The 22,008-nt window shown below is 35.7% G+C and overlaps 3 protein-coding genes across 4 annotated transcripts in view; 1 reads left to right on the top strand and 2 right to left on the bottom strand.

Moving 5' to 3' along the window:
- LOC135220998 (ileal sodium/bile acid cotransporter-like) overlaps positions 1-11,210 on the bottom strand; it is a 46,054-nt gene extending 34,844 nt beyond the window's left edge. The window contains exon 1 of one of the 2 annotated variants that reach the window (XM_064258704.1): positions 11,184-11,210. The gene's annotated coding sequence lies outside the window, so the exon portion shown is untranslated. Of the gene's footprint in view, positions 1-11,133 lie in introns of both variants that reach the window. The other variant, XM_064258702.1, reaches the window with a different exon arrangement.
- The window catches only part of LOC135221001 (glutamate dehydrogenase, mitochondrial-like), a 452,434-nt gene that overhangs the window by 323,265 nt on the left and 107,161 nt on the right, over positions 1-22,008 (bottom strand). The gene's annotated exons all lie outside the window — the stretch shown is intronic.
- LOC135220996 (uncharacterized) overlaps positions 1-22,008 on the top strand; it is a 114,672-nt gene that overhangs the window by 71,877 nt on the left and 20,787 nt on the right. The window contains exons 4-8 of the mRNA XM_064258699.1: positions 14,030-14,169; positions 16,601-16,719; positions 17,272-17,462; positions 19,004-19,223; positions 21,610-21,810. Of these exons, the coding sequence (XP_064114769.1) occupies positions 14,030-14,169; positions 16,601-16,719; positions 17,272-17,462; positions 19,004-19,223; positions 21,610-21,810 (871 nt within the window). The remainder of the gene's footprint in view (positions 1-14,029; positions 14,170-16,600; positions 16,720-17,271; positions 17,463-19,003; positions 19,224-21,609; positions 21,811-22,008) is intronic.

The raw sequence follows: 22,008 nt of genomic DNA, 5'->3' as shown, positions 1-22,008 counted from the left end.
GTGGAGTTATGATAGAGGCACAGACACCTCATATGAACCTAGATCTAAAGAGCAATGTGATGTCAGAGGCCTAACGTCCTCTTGGAAACAACTCGTCTATGATAATTTCGACATAGGTATAACTAAATTCTCTTTTTTGAACCGATTATTACGATTGAAGAGAGCTGGATTTCGTGTAGTTGGAATGGTTAAACAAATATAAGGTTATGGAATACTTTAGGCATTAGCATAGATTTCCCATCCTTTGTTAATACTGCGAATAAATGCAGGGAAATCCAATTTCTTGGACCATGGATTTATGTTATCGAACGGTAGGATTGCTCGCAGTAAGTCACTTAGAAAAGTAATTATGAAAAGTAAGAGTGATCTAATGATAGCTCATAAATTATCTGAAGTACGTGTAAGTGTTACAGGTATGGAACGTATGAAAGTGACATTAGCGGTTGCATTTACTCTTCGAAACCACCTTCAAAAATCTCAAACACTTCGGAGAAAAAGGTCTGATCGTGGATAGGCACTGAGAGAGTACAAGCCAGTTCATTTGCCTTGTTGATAAGTGGTTTGATTTATTCAATTCTAGAATGCCTTTAGATAGAAAGTCTTCACAGAATGCTTACGGTCTAAACTTATAATAGAAACCCAAAACAAACGTTGCAAAAGATGATTCACCTACCAAGAACAATGAAATCTCTGGGAGGCAAAGGACTTTAACCTTTCCGAAAAGGCCTTCAGATATCTTGCATATATCTAACGAACTTGCTAGGGATGTTGGGCGAAAATTTGCAGCGTCATATATTTTGACATAAAGGTTGAACCAAGAGGGGCTGGAGCGCTTTTTTGGCTATACGGCAAATGGGTGCATATCATCAACACCCATCACCTGTCGAATTTAAGCACCGAATTAGAGTCCATCTCCTGGGAAAAGAGAGCACTCTGTTAGGAGCAAAATACAATGTTGAAAATTGTATTAGTGATAATATGACTTAGGCCCCATTTTCCAACTTGATAACTGAAGAACGCAATTTTTACGAGACTGAAAAAACTTCTCTCCAGAAACATTTAAGCATATCGGCAATATTGATTTGTTTGCCGATGGAGGAACGGCAGAATGACGATGAAGAGAAAACCGTTGAAGAGGAAACGTTAGAAGATGCCATTGAAAAAGTAGGCTTGCAAAACGTGGGTGGTTTTATAGCCCTTAAGTTTCCTCGAGTATGACTTTCCAGGAACTAAAGCAACTGAAGGCGATGGATGGCACATGGATCGGCACTATAAGTAGGTCAAATGAAAAGCTAATGAAACCTTGACCCGAATTCTTGGGTTATTTAAAACCGATGGAAAAGATGCTTATTTGTTATCAGGGGGAAAAATACCTACAATCAGGAAAGGGTATTATAGAGGAGTTGTGAGTGATGTGATAGGCAATTGCAGTCCATTCATTACCTTCAGGTGTAATTAAGTTTTTTGTTCGCCGCCGTACATTTTTCAGGATTCGTAGATTAAATAGGGACATTAGCTTCCCAAAAAGGAGTGGCAAACAAAATGAAAAAGCTGGTAGCATAATTGTTAACTTTAAGTATTTATGTATTTAAAAGTGTGAGTTGTATTATCTTCTTCCCAGCTTTAACCCATTTTGTAAATGGGGGTCGCCGTTGTGAATGAGTCGTTTCCATCGATTTCTGTCTTGTACATTGTTCTCGTTAATACCTTGTAACACCATATCTTCCCCTACACAATCACGCCATCTCTTTCTTGGTCTTCCCTTCTTCCTTCTACCCCGCACTTCCATTTCCATCGTATGTCTTCCAACATGATGTTCCTCTCTTCGTAACAGGTGTCCATACCATCGAAGCCTTCCCTCCTGTATTTTCTTCGATATTTCAACTACCTTTGTCGATCCTCTAATATTGTGAGTTGTATTATAGTAGTGATAAATGTAAAGTTCCTCGTTTTAAATTCCAGTTTTAATTATTTCGATGAATATACGTACAGAAAATTAATATGGTCAACATGTGTTTTATTTTCCTAAATGAATTAATAATAATTTCTAATATTAAAAAGAGATCTTGGGCACAGCAGAAAGCAAGTAGACAGCGTGACGTCACGTTTCTTAACCACCATCTCCTCACCCTCCATAATCCTGCGCGTGAGAAGGAGACTTTGGTACCATGATCCATGTCCGTATTGCAATACAGATCGTACTACCCTTATGTGCAATCTTACTTTCGAATGCAATTCAGTCTATTGATTTCCAAATCTTATTCAACGTGCTCATTGTTTGTTTCGCCTTTTGTAGGGTTTCACTCAATTCCAACTCAAGAGAGCCCGTGCTGGATAGTTCTAAATATTTGAAAGATTGAACCTCATTAATGTTTTCTTCATCTAATAAATTTGTATTCCATTTTTCTTACTCTGTACTTGTCATCAGTGTTTCTCAGATTTTTTTTAATCCCATCCCTACATATATGATGCATTCTGATAAGTAAGCTTTGCATAGCTTGTGATTTTTTCCTGATTAAAACGGCGTTGTTGCATATTGTAATCTGTCAAGAAAATAGGAAAAGTGTGTCGTTTATCATGTGAATGAACGGAAATTGTTACAAAGTAGTCTCCGGGTCTTACTAGCTTGGCATTTTTCATTTTGGCATCATGCTGTAAGCTAAGTGCAAATCTTCTAGTATTGCGTCGATCTTTTCAATGATACATTGAACATTCCCAAGTACTGCATGCAATCGGTAATCACAGTAGTAAAAGTCTGGAGGAACCATATAATAAGAGATATACTAGTAAACCAGTATAAAAGTACAATTTTGGATTAACGAACATGATGTTGTTTCGATTCCAAGGTCAGAGGGGCCCTCAAAGTAGGGAATAAAATGGGTAGTAGTCAAGCCTCCTGATTAGCTTCTTGCACAAGGCTATCTAAGTGAATTGTACTCTTAAATTCTCTCTCTCCTTTGGATATCTCACCGTTTTGTTCCGTAATGTCCTCCGTTATCGGTATTTCAGATCTTTATTGCACAATGCAGGATTCTGGCATAATGATAAGAACTTGATTTCGGATCTGCTTCTCAGAGTTGTTGACATCCAGCGCAATTGTTTTATCTGCATTTGTTCGTATGTGCGTTGTCGCTGCAGATGTACAGCTCAAGTATATAGACCTCAGATTGCCCTAATAGAATTGTAACTTGAATCTTTTCGTCTCGGACAGTGACCATCCTCGTTCTCAATTTCACAGTCGTCTTAACATTGGTTTGTTTTGCACAACAGTATTGGAGGATAATAGTTGAGATAGATATTCAAATATTTTGTTCCCATCTTATTCGTTGTTGAAGGACTTACCGTCTTCCGGGTCTTTTGTAGCTCAGCCTCCAGTAAATCGACTACGTGAAAACCAGACGCAAGAAAACAAGACATGATATTCCTTCTCACAGAGTCACTGGAGTCCGGCGGAACTCTGCTGTATATAGTGGATGAGAGGCCTCGGGTACTTATAATCAACTTCTCCTTTGAATGGGTGAAGGACGTTGACCAAATGAGTCCCCTGCTCCCAGGACCATTGTTCTTCTATTGTCTTATTGTTCTAGGTTCTCCGTTCTTCCGTCTATAAATGTTGTAGCTCAAGGATTCGACAACGGAATTTCGGTGTATTTCATGACAAAGGCATTCTGCAATTTGGTTTCATAACCTGTTATAATATATGTATATATATATATATATATATATATATATATATATATATATATATAATATATATATATATATATATATATATATATATATATATATATATATTTTTATGAATGTGCTGAATCGTGCTGAATCCGAAAACGATCAAGCATTCACCTTAGCACTGAATGTCACAAGCAACTACATTATCACGTTTATAACACACACACACACACACACACACATATATATATATATATATATATATATATATATATATATATATAATAGCCAGGTGAAGGATTCTAGAACCTTCAGTGCAAAGTGCTGAATGCCACTTCCGTTCGCAGGCCAGTAATGGAAGGTGGCATTCGATCGAGCTGCCGATGCTGAATCGCGCTGAGTAGTGCTGAATCCGAAAATGACCAACAATTCACCACTGCACTGAATGTCACAAGCAACTACATTCAGTGCAGAGGTGAATGCTTGATCATTTTCGGATTCAGCACATACAGCCTAACTCAGCTTCGGCCGCTTGACTGAAAGTCACCTTGGAGTATACTGGCCTGTGAATGGAAGTGCTGTCAGAGCTTTGCATCGAAGGTTCTAGAATCCTTCATCTGGTTAAAATTCGGAATAGGGGTGTGCTGGAGAAACAGCTTTCGTATGTATGTGTGTATGTAACTGGCGGTCGTATGTTTGTGTGTAGTTTATGTAGTTTAAGCAGCGTGCGTATGTTTGTCTGTAATGTAAGCAGTGTTCGTGTTTGTGTGTAGTATAAGCAGCGTTCGTGTTTGTGTGTAGTGTAAGCGGCGGGTGTATATTTGTGTGTAGTGTAAGTGGTGTTCGTGTTTGTGTGTAGTGCAAGCAGCGTTTGTGTTTGTGTGTAGTGTAAGCGTCTTGTAATGCAAGTGTTATAAGAGCTCTTGTGAAATGTGGTCCATTGCTGTTGAAGAAGCTGCAGTGAATAGACAGCGAAAATTCCAAGCTCTAATTACTCGCTGTAGGGGTGAGTTAGGATATTAATTAAGAATAAATAACTTGCCATTTCTTTTAACATTGTTGATGTTTTATGATTTGTTGCAATTTTTATTATCAGTTCTTTGATATGTATTTTGTGGTGTGAGACTTTTTCTTTCAGCAGATGTTTCAAGGATAAGCACGTGTAGTCTTGGGTGTCTGATTAGGCACCATTTACTAGAAAGTGTGAATACTTAATTGAACTGGTGACACTTAGACACTTCCTATAGTGAAGGCTATGTCAGCTTTCTTGGAAATTATAATGGTGACATTCAGACATTTCCTATCGTGAAGGTTATATACGCTTTCTTGAATGAAGATGGGAAATGTCCCACTTATAGTTTTTGACTGTTAAAATGTTCGGGAGACATTCATTTCTTCTTTTGTGTTATTTTGCTTCATTACCAGTATTTTTTACCTGTTTTGTTAGACTTGCAGAATAAATTATTTTTTGTGCACGGTTTGATTTAAACATTTTGGGTGAGGTTATTTCAGTAGATGTGAAAGGAGAGAGAAAGAGAGAGAGCGCACAAAGGGGAGAGAAATAGTAAGAGAGAGAGAGAGAGACACTCTGGCTAACACTGCCAGGTAAGACCACTATAGCTTTTTGGATTACAGTATGATTGGTGGCAGCGAGTAAACGTTAACTTTTTCATGCCTAGGAGAATAATGGCGGAATCGCACATTGGCGATTGTCATAATAGCTGAATTTGGCGATCATCGCCATCAATCGCATGCCTGGGACCAGAAAAAAGAAAAAATGTCAGCAGCTCAATCACACATTTGTGATTCAAGGACGAAAATTTGCTCATTACTCTGTAATTATGAACAAATCGCTATGAAATGTTACCGCGTTGCCAAGTTTGGTGACGTGCACCAAGTGATGGCAGATGTTTTGATGGATGACGTATGTCGCAATTGCGAGTTACGAATTGCGCAATCTAATGGCGACGCCATTGCGTCAGTGTAGCATATCGTGCAATGACAGTTGGTGAGACCCGACCCAACCATTTATGTGTTGGGCAGCATCACGGATCCACCATTATGGTGGTTCTTGGTGATTTGGTCGTAATTGCATCATAATGGCATTGTAAATAGCAAATTTTTGGCAGTTACGACATGTGCTGTCTTTGATTGCCAATGGGTGATTCGAGCATATGTATGAATGATGATTTATGAAATAGCTACATGGGTACACAATAGCAATAGGATTTTTAAGCGTTGCTGAGGGAGTTTTCAAGGGTTGGTACTTCGTGCATATGGGAGTGCTTTCAGTTTGCATATTTATTTCGAAGGGAGGCATTGTCTGTGGACAGTTTGACTTAGTGAGTGTCTGAGTTAAAACGCGATTACTGGGTGCATTAGTGCCATTCTTTTTATCATGTTACGTGCCTTTACTTAAAGTGCACTTGAGACTTTGTGAATACTGGGGGTTACGGAGATAATGGGGAGGGAGAAAAAGTGAATTAATTTTTTTTTCTATTTCAGATAGATCAAAATTTACTTTCCTTTCTCTTTCCTTTTTTTTATCGGTTTGGTATTTTTTTTAAATATATCTCTTAGGGGTGTGTGGGGATTGTGGGGGGGGGGGGGGAGGATTTAATATCTTGTGTAGTTCCTGTATAGCATTGTTTGTTAAAGTGTGGTCCGCGAACCCCCAAGGGTCCGTGTAATGTTCCAAGGGGTCCGTAGGATACTTTGGCCGTCGGTATCAGATAAATTTTAGGCCAAAACGTGGTTCAAACACTCACTAAAATTTGCGTGCAAAATTGCAAAATTAATAATGTTGCGAAAGTTATTTTAAGTAAGATGTAAACATTTATGTTGAAGATAAGCCATTAATAAATAATTCAGTAGCAATTTTAGTACTATATATTGTACCCGGAAAACACTTTTAAACCCAAGAGGGAAATTATCATAATAAGGTGTCCGCTACACGAGTCATTTTTATAAGAGGTGTCCGCTGCACAAATAGTTTAAGAAACACTGCTGTACAGTGATAAATGGTGGTTTCTCTACTTGGTGGCAAAAGGGAGCGCCGTCGTTCTTGCGGGCTCAGCTTTTAATGCTTGCAGGCGCGCAGTGGCGATATCGACGAGCGGATTTTACCTCTGGGATTCTTTTCATTTTTCTTTCTTTCCCTGTGGGGAGGTCTCGGGAGTTACCTCGAAATTCATCGGACTTTGTTGATCAGGTGATTGCGCTCTGGTATAAGAAGTGGTTTGCCTCTGTAGCAGAGTTTGTGAATGGTTGTGAAATGGGAGGATAGTGCTTTGTTTATTTGTTTGTTTGTTTTTTAAGATATTGTGCAAGGTCTTGATCGTGCGGGCATTTAAGGTCAGGCCGAGTTTATTGGCTGGCGGGGGTCTTTTTCGAGTGGGCAGAGCTAAAAAGGAGAAAGTCTGCAAAATCTCTGACGGGGAACCGGCAGTTACGACGTTGATTCGTAGATTACAACGTTTGAGTCAACTATCCAACCCTTGCCGGGTTTGATAAATTATTATTATTATTATTATTATTATTATTATTATTATTATTATTATTATTATTATTATTATTATTATTATTATTATTTCCGTAGTTTTTAATTATTGCAATGGAAATCCAAAATACTAACCTGGAAAAAGTGTATCAGAAGTGGAATTATTCTCCCTACAGAATTTTATACATTTTGACTGAAAAATTAATTGTGATATTACTTCATTTTACTGCTCATGATATTATTATTATTATTATTATTATTATTATTATTATTATTATTATTATTATTATTATTATTATTATTACTGCAGCCGATGTGGATTTATATTGATTCTCAAATCATTTTTTCTTTTCTTTGGATTTTAGCTGAATACATTTGACGATTTAGAAGGCAAAGTTCCCACATTGTAAATGGAACATAAACCACAGAATAAATTGCTTTGAATTAATTTCCCATTATATCCTGAATTCATGTTAAGTGTGCCTAGGTTACATAACGATTCTACCGTTACTCGCGAGTTCTGGATTCAGTGTCATTAAAAACTTGTGCTGAGATGTAAGAATTGTTGTGGAATTCGAAAATGTTCACTTGTTAATAATTTCACATTTTTGTGATTACTATTATTAACAAGGCGTGATCCGACCTCCAGCTTATTCGGAGCTTGTGCAAAAATCTAGTCAAATAGCGCGTTGTTTCACCAACGAAAATTAAAATAAATACGCTATATTTTATTAGAGGTAATTGTTCTGAACTGTCGTAACATGCACATTATTTATTTTTTACATTTACATTCTAATGTATAAATCATAAATATCCTATCCTAAAATTCCTGTAGCTTCAACTAACCGTGAAACACCTAAAATTCTTATATCTCTAACTCAACGCAAAACACCTTTTTAGGCTTTTCCATAGGGCTTTCCTAACCCCCAAGAAGAACAACAACGACATCAAGAACAACAAGAACACCAACACCAAGTAATTTGTAGGTTTACTCCTCGAGTAAGCAAAAACAGCCAGCTGCTGCCGTCTACTCACCAAACAGTAAACTTCGAAGTTATAATTTGTTACATTTCGTTTTGAAACGTGAAGGTCGCTCTTGGTACCCTCGAAGATGGTCTTGACCAGTGGTTCTCGAACTGGGGTCCACGGTCCCTTGGGGGACCTTAAAGGCGTCTCAGGGGGACCGCTAAGGGGTCACCAAATCTTATTGCTATAATTAGGATTACTCTCCAACATACGGTCTGGCATTTGTTATATGCTACCAAATGTTCTTTTGCGTGTGGAATATTGTTAAAAAAAAAAAAAAAAAAACTTTACCACAATATGTTTATCTCACTAGATTTTTTTATGAAAGAATAAAATGGTGAAAAAAGAGCAAAAATCGCCATATATTATTGGTGCACAATAATTCACCGCCAATCATTTCCAATGAAAGCCATGCCTGATGAGTCGAACTATGTTCTCGGGAAAGTGATTGATGCAGTTAACTTCATTAAAGCGAACCCACTTAACTCGTTTATTTTCTGCATTATGCGAAGAAAGCGAATACGAATTTGAAACACTCTTATTGCATTCACACATAAGGTGGCTTTCCAAAGGGAAAGCATTGAAGAGATCCTCGTACTACGTGAAGAAATGCAGCAATGTTTGGAAGACACTAAGCCAGACATCCACGCAAAATTCTGATGTCCGTTTTCTTAGATGCCTGTCATTTTTGGTAGACATATTTGAATCCACGAATTCCATCAATTTGTCGCTGCAAGGAAAAGAGATCACAGTGCTCCATTGCCATGAAAAAAATGAAGCTCGAACTATGGCACTCTAAGCTAGAGAAGAACAATTTCGCCCCATTTCCACAATTTAAATACATATATCGACGAGAATTAAGCTTAACGCCGAAGACGATATCAATGAGTCGATAAAACAATATGAATCAATTCTTAGTGAAGAAGTAACTCATTATTTTCCTAACCTGAATTTTTTTTTTTTAAATACTATCAGTTTATCAGCAACCCATTTGTACGCTCCATGAATGATCTGCCTTGGGAGGATTATTTAACACAAGAACAATTTATTGAGTTGATTAATGATGCAGGTGCTAAACATATTTTCCGTTTAATGTGCTATAGTGATTTTTGGATTGAAATGGCACAGACCTATCCAGGTGTAGCAAAGATGGCTCTAAACTTGCTGATTCCATTTGCAACTACCTGTGAGTGTGAGTCAGCGTTTTCCACACCACTTGCCATCAAAACAGAATCCTCGAAACAGATTAGAAGCAGCAACTGATATGAGAGTTGCACTGGCAAAAGCAAAGCCAAATCTAGAAGAACTGGTTCAGGCGAAGCGAATGCACCCATCCCATTGAACGTTCATTTGATAACTAAGCGTTTTATTTTTCATATAAGTTGCATTTTCTTATTAATTAATTAGTTGTCAAATAAAAAAAAAAATTTTTGTTTCATCAGTTTAAGGTTTCCATTTTTTAATATGTAATAAGGTCCCCCCCCCCCCCCCCCCCCACTCCAAATTGTTATATTTTAGTACCTTAATGTTACCATATTCTGTATAATATAATTGTTTGGTAAAAATGAGTTGGTTCAGTAACCGTACATTATATTTTGTAACATTAATTTTAATGAATTTAAAAAAGGTCCTCCAAGCAAGTTACTATTTTCTGTATGTATGATTGTTTGATAAAAATGAGTTGGTTCAGTAACCTTACGTTATATTTTGTAACATTAATTTTAATGAATTTAAAACTGGTCCTCTAAGCAATCTAAAACTCATAAAAGACCGCCAGGCAATAACTCTAATCAACCAATAACTGCGAAGTCCCGCTCAAAGTTAAATCTTAGTTTAACCAGACCACTGAGCTGATGAACAGCTCTTCTAGGGCTGGCCCGAAGGATTAGATATATTTTACGTGGCTAGGAACCAATTGGTCACCTAGCAACGGGACCTACAGCGTATTGTGGGATCCGAACCACAATAGATTGAGAAATGGATTTCTATCACCAGAAATATATTTCTCTGATTCCACGTTGGCCGAGCTGAGAATCGAACTTAGGACAACCGGATTGGTAGCCGAGCGCGAAAACCACTCGTTCAGAGGAGCCGACCAATAACTCCGAAGTCCCTCCCGATCGTTCAAGTAAAGCTGATGGAAACGAGAGGCTTACTTTCTTGTTCTGCTGCATCTGAGGCAACTGCAGGTCTTCATATTGACGCTGGTCAGGTAGCTCACTGAGATATGATCTTTTTTTAATAAACCCGATAAACAGAGAATGAACAGAGAAACAGTAGGAAAGTGCAAGAAAATTATCTTCCAGTGTATCGTTGTGAACTGAATAGCATCTCTGCAAAGGAGATTCTTCACAAAGCTGGATGTTATATTTTTTGTAAAGGAGATTCTTCACAAGACTGGATTTTATTTTTTTTGTAAAAGAAATTCTTCACAACGCTGGATATTATTTTTTCTTCCGAGTTCATACTTATGTCCAGCGAATCCCAACATCACGAACGAGAACATTTGAAATGTTTTAGCAGTAAAACGGCATTGACGAATACCCAAACAGTCGTCACTAACGGGTACTCAAAGAAACTGAAGGAACACACACACACACACACACAAAGAGAAAACATAACGTACTGTACCTTTAAAAATCTAGAATTTCTTTCACTGTTACGGGCAAAAATGAAGGGCTCTGACACAAGTATTTAAAACAGGCAAAGTAATGTGTTTATGTTCATGTATATACATATATATGTGTAAACATGTATATGTACACTAATTTACCTTTATTTTTATGTATATACATATATATATATGTAAACATGTATATGTACACTAATTTACCTTTTATAAAAATAACTAATGTCAGAGGCATTCGTTTTTATTATATATATATATATATATATATATATATATATATATATATATATATATATAATATACTCACACACACAGACACTCCACTGGCATGGGACTGCAGCTTCCACAAGTGCTTACCCTTAGGACTAGATCACTACTGAGACTGGGGGTATCTCGTTATTGGCTCAATAGATGCTTATCTTTCCCTTATGCGTGTACAGCAAAATACGCACGAACATTTTCATTATCTGTTGGGATTATAAATAAACAAAGGCATACACAAACACTTGCGCGGGCGTTCACACACGTCACACACCATACACACACATACCATACATACATATATTATATATATATATATATATTATATATATATATATATATATATATATATATAGAGAGAGAGAGAGAGAGAGAGAGAGAGAGAGAGAGAGATGTATAATATATGATGTATTATATATAGATACATATATATTTATTTAATATATTATATATATATGTATATATATATATATATATATATATATATATATATATATATATATGAGTCATACCACGTTACGTGATTCATATACATACATCGAGTTACAAATGTCCTTTAATATCAAATTCTCTCTACCTCGGAATTAATTATAATTTTATATATGTTAACCGAAAGGGAATATATTAGTCGGTAAGTAATTTGTTGGTTCGATGTTTCGCACCCGTGAGCCGACAAATTTATTATCGACTAAAAAATTCCTCATCGGTTAACACATATAAAAATATATTAATTCCGAGGTAAAGCGAATTAGATATCAAAGGACATTGTTGCTCGATGTATATAATATATATATATATATATATATATATATATATATATATATATATATATAGTATATATATATATATATATATATATATATATATATATATATATATATATAACCAGGGAGTAATGGCTAACTCAGCGCACATCACATTCACATCCAGATCAAGGGCAGGAATACAGAAGCAGATGACACAGTAACCATTTATTCCAACGTATCATGATTCCTATTGTTGTAGATCTCCCTGAAGATGTGATTACGAATCATGAAACATTGGAATAAATGGTTCCTGTGTCATCTGCTTCTGTATCCCTGCCCTTGATCTGGGTATATGTGTATATATATATATATATATATATATATATATATATATATATATATATATATATGTATATATATATAATATATATATATATATATATATATATATATATGTATATGATGTACACTAAAAATAAGTAATTTAAAACAATTCTATATATATATATATATATATATATATATATATATATATAATGTACACTAAAAATAAATAATTCAAAACAATTTATAAAAATATCGAATAATATATATATTAGATATTTTTATATATAAATTTGTTTAACTTATTTATTTTTAGTATTCTATTTAACTTTTTTTACGGCATAATCAGTCAATGAATCATGGAAACACTGTAATAACTTAATTGCTTGTGAGCAAGTCATTTTTACAAAATATTAGTGTGGAAAGTCCCCGAGCATCCTGTAAATGAGGCTAAAAATGGCATCACGTTTTCTGAACCATAACATTGCAAAGTGAGGAAATTGAACATTAAGGAATGATCAGACCTAAGCAGTGCAGATGAAGACAAATGTACTTCGACCTTGGCAAGGTGAGTTTCTGTTTTTTTTTTCAGTCAATATAAACGTTAGTCTCCTCAAAAACTCAATCCACCCATTTCCTGGTGGCATTTTAAAGAAAGAATTATGTGCTGTATACATTACTGTGCTTTAAGCAATTCATCAACACTTTCGACACATTTTACAATAATCTGTTCATGTAACTACAAAACTTGCCTGTTCACCACTTCTTGCCAGATCTTGCATGATCTTGATAAGCGCTGAACAAATTGTCATTCTGCCGGAGCTCTACTTCATCCTATCCGCTGTGATACCAATATCCACCATCCTTATACCACAGGGTTTCTCGTTGGACGAGTGGATTTCGCGCTCGGCTACCAATCCGGTGGTCCGAAGTTCGATTCTCGGCTCGGCCAACGCGGAACCAGAGAAATTTATTTCTGGTAATAGAAATTCATTTTTCGATATAATGTGGTTCGGATCCCACAATAAGCTGTAGGTCCCGTTGCTAAGTAACCAATTGGTTCCTTGCCACGTAAAAATATCTAATCCTTCGGGCCAGCCCTACGAGAGCTATTAATCTTATCCTTATACCACAAAGGTTTAAAGAACCTTGTTCCGCTCTCAGAATCTGTCAGTATGTAGCTCTTGAAGCATTTCACTGCAATTTGTCTGCTTTCTCGTATGCACCAATCAGGACATAGACCTGACAAGGTAAGGTCATTCATATACTGTTAAGTCCTGCTACTCTAATTGGAGCCTAAGCATTAATTTTACATACCTCTGCATAAGTTGTATTTGCTGATAACCGACTTGTTATATATAGTGAGGCTAGTTTCTCACAGGTTTTGATATTCAAACGCTCGCAAACTCAAATGCAGCCTGAATTTGCAGTCTTTCCCAAACCAGATCTAATATGGGTTTTGCCTAAGATTTTGTGTGCAGTATGTTTAAATTTACCTATACTTACACCCACGATTTTGTTCGTAAAAGTAACGGGGTATTAAAGAGTTATAAAGGTCAGTAATTTGATTTTAAAGCTAAGGAGATAATTTTGTGTGACAACGTCCATGTAACCGGATCATTTTCAGCCAATCAGTAACATCCCACCCGCCCCACCCCCAACATTCCTTATATAGTACCGCTCACTCTCATACCAAATTAACTTCAAAATATTCTGTGTATGAACACCTTCCATGTATTTTCCGGAAGTCTCTATACCTGCCGATTACTCCAGAAATTTTAGTTTTCTTCTTGAAAATGAGACAGGTGGACCTAACACACAAAATGTAGCCCCATAATTTTCTCTCATATGTCTTTTGTTTCATTCTTACAGACTGTTATGACCATCTGCTTTCCGAACTGGAGCTCATAATATCAAAAGAGAATCATTTGACCCATCCCAAGGTTCAGACCCTGAAAAAGGAGCTGAGGATGGCCAGGAAAAAGGAACATCCGTCGGACAACGATTTCAAGGCAAGTTGGAGAAGAATCTCTCTCTCTCTCTCTCTCACTTCTCTGTCTCTCTTCTCTCTCTCTCTCTCTCTCTCTCTCTCTCTCTCTCTCTCCAAATATTTGTCTATATATATATGTATGTATGCAATATAAAAACACCGTATCGTGCTTCTAAGAAATCAATAGAAGGATCCACAGAAATGTCCTTGTTTATCAAGATAAAATATAGGTATATATTTCCATAGATATTTTATTTTTATCTTGATAAACAAGGATATTACTGTGGATCCTTCTAATGATATATATATATATATATATATATATATATATATATGATCTGTGAAAAATGTCAAAAATGTTCTGTTACAACAGAATTCCATCTAATAAAAGGAGCCCATAAAAACGCCAAAATATAGAAAGAAAGTACTATATTTCAGAGACTGCTGTCTCTCTCTTCAGGTAGATGAATGAGAAAAGTTACAGAAAAGGTGGTATTTATACCGAGAGATCCATCCACAGTTAAGCCAATTTAGGTCACTCCCACTGATAATTCTTCTTTAATCCTCTTAAGCGTTGGTTGATGGAAAACTTCATCAATAACAGAATCCCATGCGCCCTTTAAGATGTTCATTACCTGTCTCTGTTTAATCAAGGCTAATTCTATCATCTGATTTTTGTACCGACAGTTGCTGCAATAAATTATATATGAAAAATTCCAGAATGTTTTTGGGTTTTATTGCATTTATTACTGTAGTTTCAAAGTATTCCATGTATAGATTGGTTAAAACAGCTTAAATTCAGCTAATTTCAGCAACGGCTATCAAGCAATCATTCAAACTTATCCAATTGAAAACCTAAAAATTAACAAAATAGTTGAGGACCAAGTATACAATGGCCATCATATCGAATTATGCCAATCCAATGTTTAAAACGCATGCAAGGGTAAAGAATAGATAATAAAAATCGTAAGTAAATATGGAGAGTAGTGGATTTGAATGACTAAACACGAAAGCAGTGTCGAAGTATTTCTTGTATTCAAATGCACTGCTTTATTTTTTCCATGTAAGTAAAAGTCTTTCCCCAAAAATGTTTTGTAGAAGGAAATAAACACTTTTGTTACAGTATGTATGTATATATATATATATATATATATATATATATATATATATATATATATATATAAAATGTATGTATGCATGTAAAACTGGATCATGGAATTTCGGAACGTGATGAATATATTAATGCAAAAGCCACGAAGGAAAGTGAAAGGAAAGAGTGCTCTAAGGCCTTTCGACATCAAGTCGAAAGGATATATATATAATATATATATATATATATATATATATATATATATATATATGTGTGTGTGTGTGTGTGTGTGTGTGTGTGTGTGTGTGTGTTATTTTATTTGTTTGTTAGCAGAATTGTGCAAATTACTTGTTTATATTTTTACGAAAGTTTAAAAAAAAAAAAAAAAAAAGTGGGATTCTAGGCTGGCGACAAGTGATTATTTTGTGGGTAATACATGATGTAACAACCAGGCTTAAAACGAAACTGTAGCCACCGTGAACTTTCATCTTGTTCAAATTGAGACTGACCTGAAAACTAAAAAATAAATAAATAAATAAAACTAGTCAAATCTTCTCGAATTATCAGGCTTATCATTTATGATAACAACTTTTTCCTGCTCTCTCTCTCTCTCTCTCTCTCTCTCTCTCTCTCTCTCTCTCTCTCTCTCTCTCTCTCTCAAATTATTTAACCTGTATTCGTTTTTCAGTTAAATTGAACCAATTTAACGGTGTTTTGTGTGGTATTGGTTTTTTGAATGTCAGTACACACTTGAATTTGCGTAATTTTTTTCAGTATAAAAATCCTTGTACGCAGTAAACCTTGAGGGGCCCTTGAATACATATTGTAGAGTTGCACCTTGAAAAATGAGATCATTCGTAGCAAGTCTCGGGACTTTCACTGCTTTACTCTTATTCTGAAAAGAAATGCCATGTTGTGGTTTGAAATGAGAAAGTATCAGCACTATAGTAAGAGAATTTGATAAGGAATTCTGTTTATTTAGTCAGTAGCCCAATAAATGCCTTCGGTCCATAATTCTTATTCGTGTCTGTTTTGGCTCTCGTTCGCAGATATCGTCATCATACATTCCGTTCACCCTCTCATGTATTTTATCCTTTTCCTAAGTGTTTCCCTGCGCAAGAGCATACGATCGGTTGATCGTATTTTCTTCTTCTAGCTATATTATACTGAAATAGTGTTTTTACTTCTGATTGTTGCAGTAATAAAACAGTGACAGTGCTCAACTTGATGATTAATGGTTGTAAAAGTAATTATGATTATAATAATCTAAATAATAAATAGTATTATCATGAACTGTATGATTAGTGTACTTCCATATTGTGCTGTTTAGAGGAGAGAATCCTTAACCAGGAAAATGTTACAGGTCCTGATAGTTTGCAAGCGAGAAAGCGAGTCTGTGTGCCAACAGCTTCAGAAAACCGTGGGCGCATCCAAGGTCGGCTTATTGCCTTCAGTGCCGGAGTACCAGGAGGTTCTACAACTGTGAGTTTTCGTGTCCTTTAAGTCCTTTGAAGATTTCTCTTAGCTCCTTCCTCAAAGAGCGTGTGTTCTAAAAAAAAAAAAAAAAAAAAAAAAAAAAAAAAAAAAAAAAAAAAAAAAAAAAAAAAAAAGCTTGATGGAATGGAAGCAAGAACTTCCAGTTTTTTTGTTAGGATGAAATAGGGCCATTTTCCAGGCCGGATGACAGAGGGAGGAGTGTCAAGTAGGGTGCAGACTGTAGACGGCGAGGGGAGAGAGACTGAATTACTGTACTGCTGGAGGGAGAGGAATCGTGTAGACTCACTTGTCATTTTCTGTAACTGCTCGGTGGTTATTTCGCACTTGTGAACTGGCTTACTTGTCCATAATTTGGTTTTGTTGTAATTATTACTTCTTTCATTGCAAATATGCTTGCATTAGCGGAGTTTAGATTAATTTTGTAATAAGTCCTTTCTTTGTCGTGGAAAGGTCACGTAATCGTTTTTCAACATGCATTTCATCATCATGAATGGTGGGGGTGATAGTTAAGCCATTATTATTTATATTATGATGCAGTATCGACCAGCATTGCATCTTGGTGTGGAACGAAGGCAATGTCGTCGACCACATCCCGTGTTCCCAGTTCAGTCTGGTGGTGGAGTGGGAGGCTTCCGAATTCCACAACACCCGCTCCTGCGTCAACTGCTGCCTCCGCCAGAACATACAGGTTGTTGCTCTCTGCACAGCGATAGAAGGTTCTTCTGCTTGTAAGTGTATGAGGTTCAGATAACACCAGTTTTTACATTATTGTATATTACTGTTGTTGTTCAGAGGTACGATTTCATAATCATTGCTCTTGATAACCTGTGACGAATATCTGTATATTAATACCATAAAAGTGGCGTCGACGTAGTTTATTTTCAATGCAAATTGGATAGGCGTTCATAATGCTGATTAAATGATCACACAAATATGTCACAGTATTGATATCTTTTTCTAAACTTTACGTCTGAGGTTTTGGTTTATGCCTCTTTGTGATAACTAGTGTAACTTTTACACTTGAACACTTTATTGTGTTTTAATTTATTTGTATTGCTTGTACAGACTTCCCATAGATAGATCACTTAAGTGTTGGAAATAAGATGTATCAAGTTAAGACATTTCCATTAGTATATGCTGTCACTGATATGGTTTTATGAGGTTTAATAAATGCCAAAAGTTTGCATGAAATTTTAAATTCTCGTAACTTCCTATAAACTTTAGCATTTTTGTTCTTTTATGATTAAAATCAAAATTATGGGTGCTGAGTTTTTGCCTCCATTTTAGAAATTATGATTATCTCGTCGTCTTTCTCCTCCAAGTATTCTTGCGATTTTCAAGGCGTAATAGTCTATGCTAGTGACAGTAAAAGATGCATGCACTATGATGACTTCTTATCTCGTAGTGCCACTTTTTACGGATAATTTCTAAATCTTACCGCGTAGTGCCACTATTCACAGACTCGGTAGTTTTAAATCTTACCTCGTGGAGCCACTTCTCACTGATAATTGTCGATATGATAAATCGTGAGATTGATAAGTCAACAAATATACTACTTTAACCCACGCCATCATTTACAAGTAGATGAAGGTTTCGGGTCTCGTTTTGATAGTAAACTTTTCCTTGATTTCTGTCTGGAATAATCAAGACTGGTTTTTAATCAGGCTTGAAATGGAATAATTCAGATTTGACGTCATATCCCCCCCTTTTTTTTATTTGTTCAGATGTATCTGGTATAATTGCAGTCTCCCTTACTTATTGCTAATATTGAAGGCCCATATTCACAAATGATGCTGTTTTTTTTCTTTCATTTATTAATTTATCTTTTATTTTTATATTCCAATAACTGATCTCCTCTCTTATGTAACACCTTTCAAATGAACACCATAATCTTTGGAAGCTTGAATTTCAAGTCGATGGCCCCTGTAAGGTTATTTCATATATATATATATATATATATATATATATATATATATATATATATATATATATACACACACATACATACATACATACATACATACATACATACATATATATATATATATATATATATATATATATATATACTATATATTATATAGTTTTTTTAAGGAGGTCCCACTTTTCAATTGATCTTGTGACTGTTTATTCCTAGCCGTCTTATAAATCCTGTGACAGTGAATTGCTCATTATAAATGTCTGAAACATGAAGATGTGCACATTTCTTGATCGTAATACTTACACTGTACTGTCTGTCTAGTTTCCTTCCTTTTTATCAACGCTTCAGCAGACGCAGAGAATTCTCGGCCCGAATCTAGTATGGCGCAGTCGGAAGATCAGCCTACTGAATGGAAACCGAAGACGGGCGAAGGCACAGAAGAATCAGCCAGTAAGGAAAGATATAAAATGTTCACCTTTGTTGCCTCCGAAGTAGTGACGGAAAATGCTGAACTCCACTACCTTCTCTCCTCCGTTTACGGCATCAATTTGGTGGAGAGGCGTCTCAGGTAAAGATCTTGGTGTTGATTACGAGGTGTACTGATAATAAGTAGTCAGGAAAGGACCGTTTGATAAAGATGCCGTTGCTGAGTAGGTCAGAAATAAATGAGTAACGGAAAGGGCATGCGATCATTGCGAGGTAATTGATAAGGTGATTAAAAGATTGTTTTGGGGGAAGGGGTCCACAATGGCGGACATAGAAGTCTGTCATTTGGGGGACCACATATATATATATATATATATATATATATATATATATATATATATATATATACACGTATATACTATATGTAACGTACACACATACGGTACATATCAATATTTATATACGTATGCACACACATATACGTATACACACACATATACGTATACACACATTAATAGTTGTTTTACAGTTGTTGTTTTCGTTTAAAATAATCATTATCGAAGCAAATTTTTGCTACTAATAATGATTTATTGAAAGAAAACAATATTCTATTATTCATGTGGGGTATGGTGGCCATGTGACAAGGTGACCCACCCACCCCCCTTAAATCCGCCACTGGGAGGCGAGAATGAAATTAATGATATTATTTTTCAGAGATTAGCGAGAAAATCAATGGAAATATCGCCTCAGAGAAGGTTTTACCACAAGACGATCATTATTAGTCACAGTGATGTCATATATTATAAGTATAAAAGGATAGTGATTTGTTATTTATAGTGTCAGAAGGCGTTTACTGACCTAAACGACGAAGATGAAGTTAGACCCTTGGAGACAGAAGTGTGTTTCAGGAAACTAAAGAAGAGTTGGGACTCTTCCTGAATTTGGAGGACGTTTGTTAGGGGAGGCAGGTGTAGAATCGGCTCTGATTAACAGACCGATCTACGTGATCGGGCAAAAGATCGCCTTTGCCTGAAAGAATGATCAGTAATTAGGCCACTTAGGAAGCCGAAGAGAATGAGAAAGTTTTAAAGAGAACGATTGCAAGTAATAACTAGGGTTTATAACGTTGGATTAATGCAATGAACTTGAAACTCAAGCACCTTTTGGCTGGATAGATGGCAGAAAGAAAGAAAGAGATAATATGATAAAATGGGTCGTAGATTGTTTGTACTTGCGCGTATATATATATATATATATATATATATATATATATATATATATATATATATATATATATAATATATATATATATATATATATATATATATATATATATATATATATATATATATAGAAAGAGAGAGAGAGAGAGAGAGAGAGATAATCACACAATCACGTGTGGAAAAGAAATACATACATATATGCATGCATGTATGTATGTATAAATATATATATAAATTTCTGACTCACATCCGGATCGAACCCAGGTCTTTCAATTGAAAGACCAGACCGCTGCCATCCGGGTCACACCAGTCGTAAAAGAAGCTGGAACCTAAGTAGACCTCTGTAAGGCCTTAACTGGGAAGGCTAACTACTGCCTTACATACCGGCGAGTTTTCCTCAGCTTCCCGACTCAGCAGTGACCCCGATGACAATCTTGCAGCATTTCGTCTGTTCTTCTAATTGAAAGACCTGGGTTCGATCCTGATGTAAGTCAGAAATTTAAATTTAATATATTTATATATACATGCATACATGCATACATATAGTACATGTTGGGAAAGAATAGCTCGGTGAAAATTATGTGGAAAGTAAGTAAAGTCCTGCTATGTAGGAAAAAGGGAATTTAAATGAAAATTAAGGAATTAATGTAAACTATCTTACTGAGGTAAACTGTATGTAACATGATTTGGAAAACATTCATAGAAACAAAAACTTATAAGAATCAAAACACAAGCAGATACACACACACACACACATATATATATATTATATATATATATATATATATATATATATATATAATTATCTCTTACACATTTATTCTGTGTATTAATACAATTACCAACAGGACCTCATTAAAACTAGATGGTATCTAGCGGAGATATTTATTCAGGGAAATAAAAGTTACAAGTCTTTCAGGAAGCTCGTAACTTCCTGAATACATATAATCGCTAGATAACATCCAGTTTTAATGAGGTCCTGTGAGCAATACATGAAGAATGCTTTTGCAACAACGTGCATGCAGTTTAAACAATGTCTTACTGCTGTTTACGTTACTTATACCATTCATAATACAAAATTAGTTTTGGAATCAGTTCGTAGCCTTCTCATCTGTCTGCCAGCCAGGCAGCTTTAAAAATGAACACAAGACCCTACTGTAGTTTTAGGATCACGTTTTGAAATATGAAAGTGGTGAGTTCCTCATACGCACGATCTAGAGACCTCTGTTCCAGCACGTCTTTTTCACCAAGGTCTAAAGAATATTCTTTAGACCTTGTTTTTCACCACACTTTTCTCTCTTCCAGAGATCTCGTCGACGGGGAGCACTGTGAACGGGGCTGGGCAGACATCGTCGTGGACGAGAGGACCGGCATCTTACTGAGACCCCTGTTTTACCTGAGACACGACTCCTATCGCAACGCTGTGACTCAGCAGCTCATACTTCTGTCTCTCCAGTTTTCGAAGTGCTACCTCCTCCTTTATCAGCATCCGCCATCCGATACTCGGTAAATTTGATTGGCAGCCTCTGTTTCCTCTTTTAAAATTCGGTTGCATACTTTGCTTCGCTTGACATTTATTTATTCATTTATTTTTTTTTTTTTATGGAAAATTGTATCGTTTGAACGTTTGTGTTTCGGTTACCGTTTGTGATAAACATTAAAGTCATTTGTTTAGAAATATAATTTCAGTGCTATTAATTCGAT

The sequence above is a fragment of the Macrobrachium nipponense genome, chromosome 2, assembly GCF_015104395.2.
Source record: "Macrobrachium nipponense isolate FS-2020 chromosome 2, ASM1510439v2, whole genome shotgun sequence".
In the NCBI taxonomy this organism is placed as follows: Eukaryota; Metazoa; Arthropoda; class Malacostraca; order Decapoda; family Palaemonidae; genus Macrobrachium; species Macrobrachium nipponense.
The sequence above is the reverse complement of the archived record's forward strand: the minus strand, read 5'-3'. Positions and strand labels throughout refer to the sequence as shown.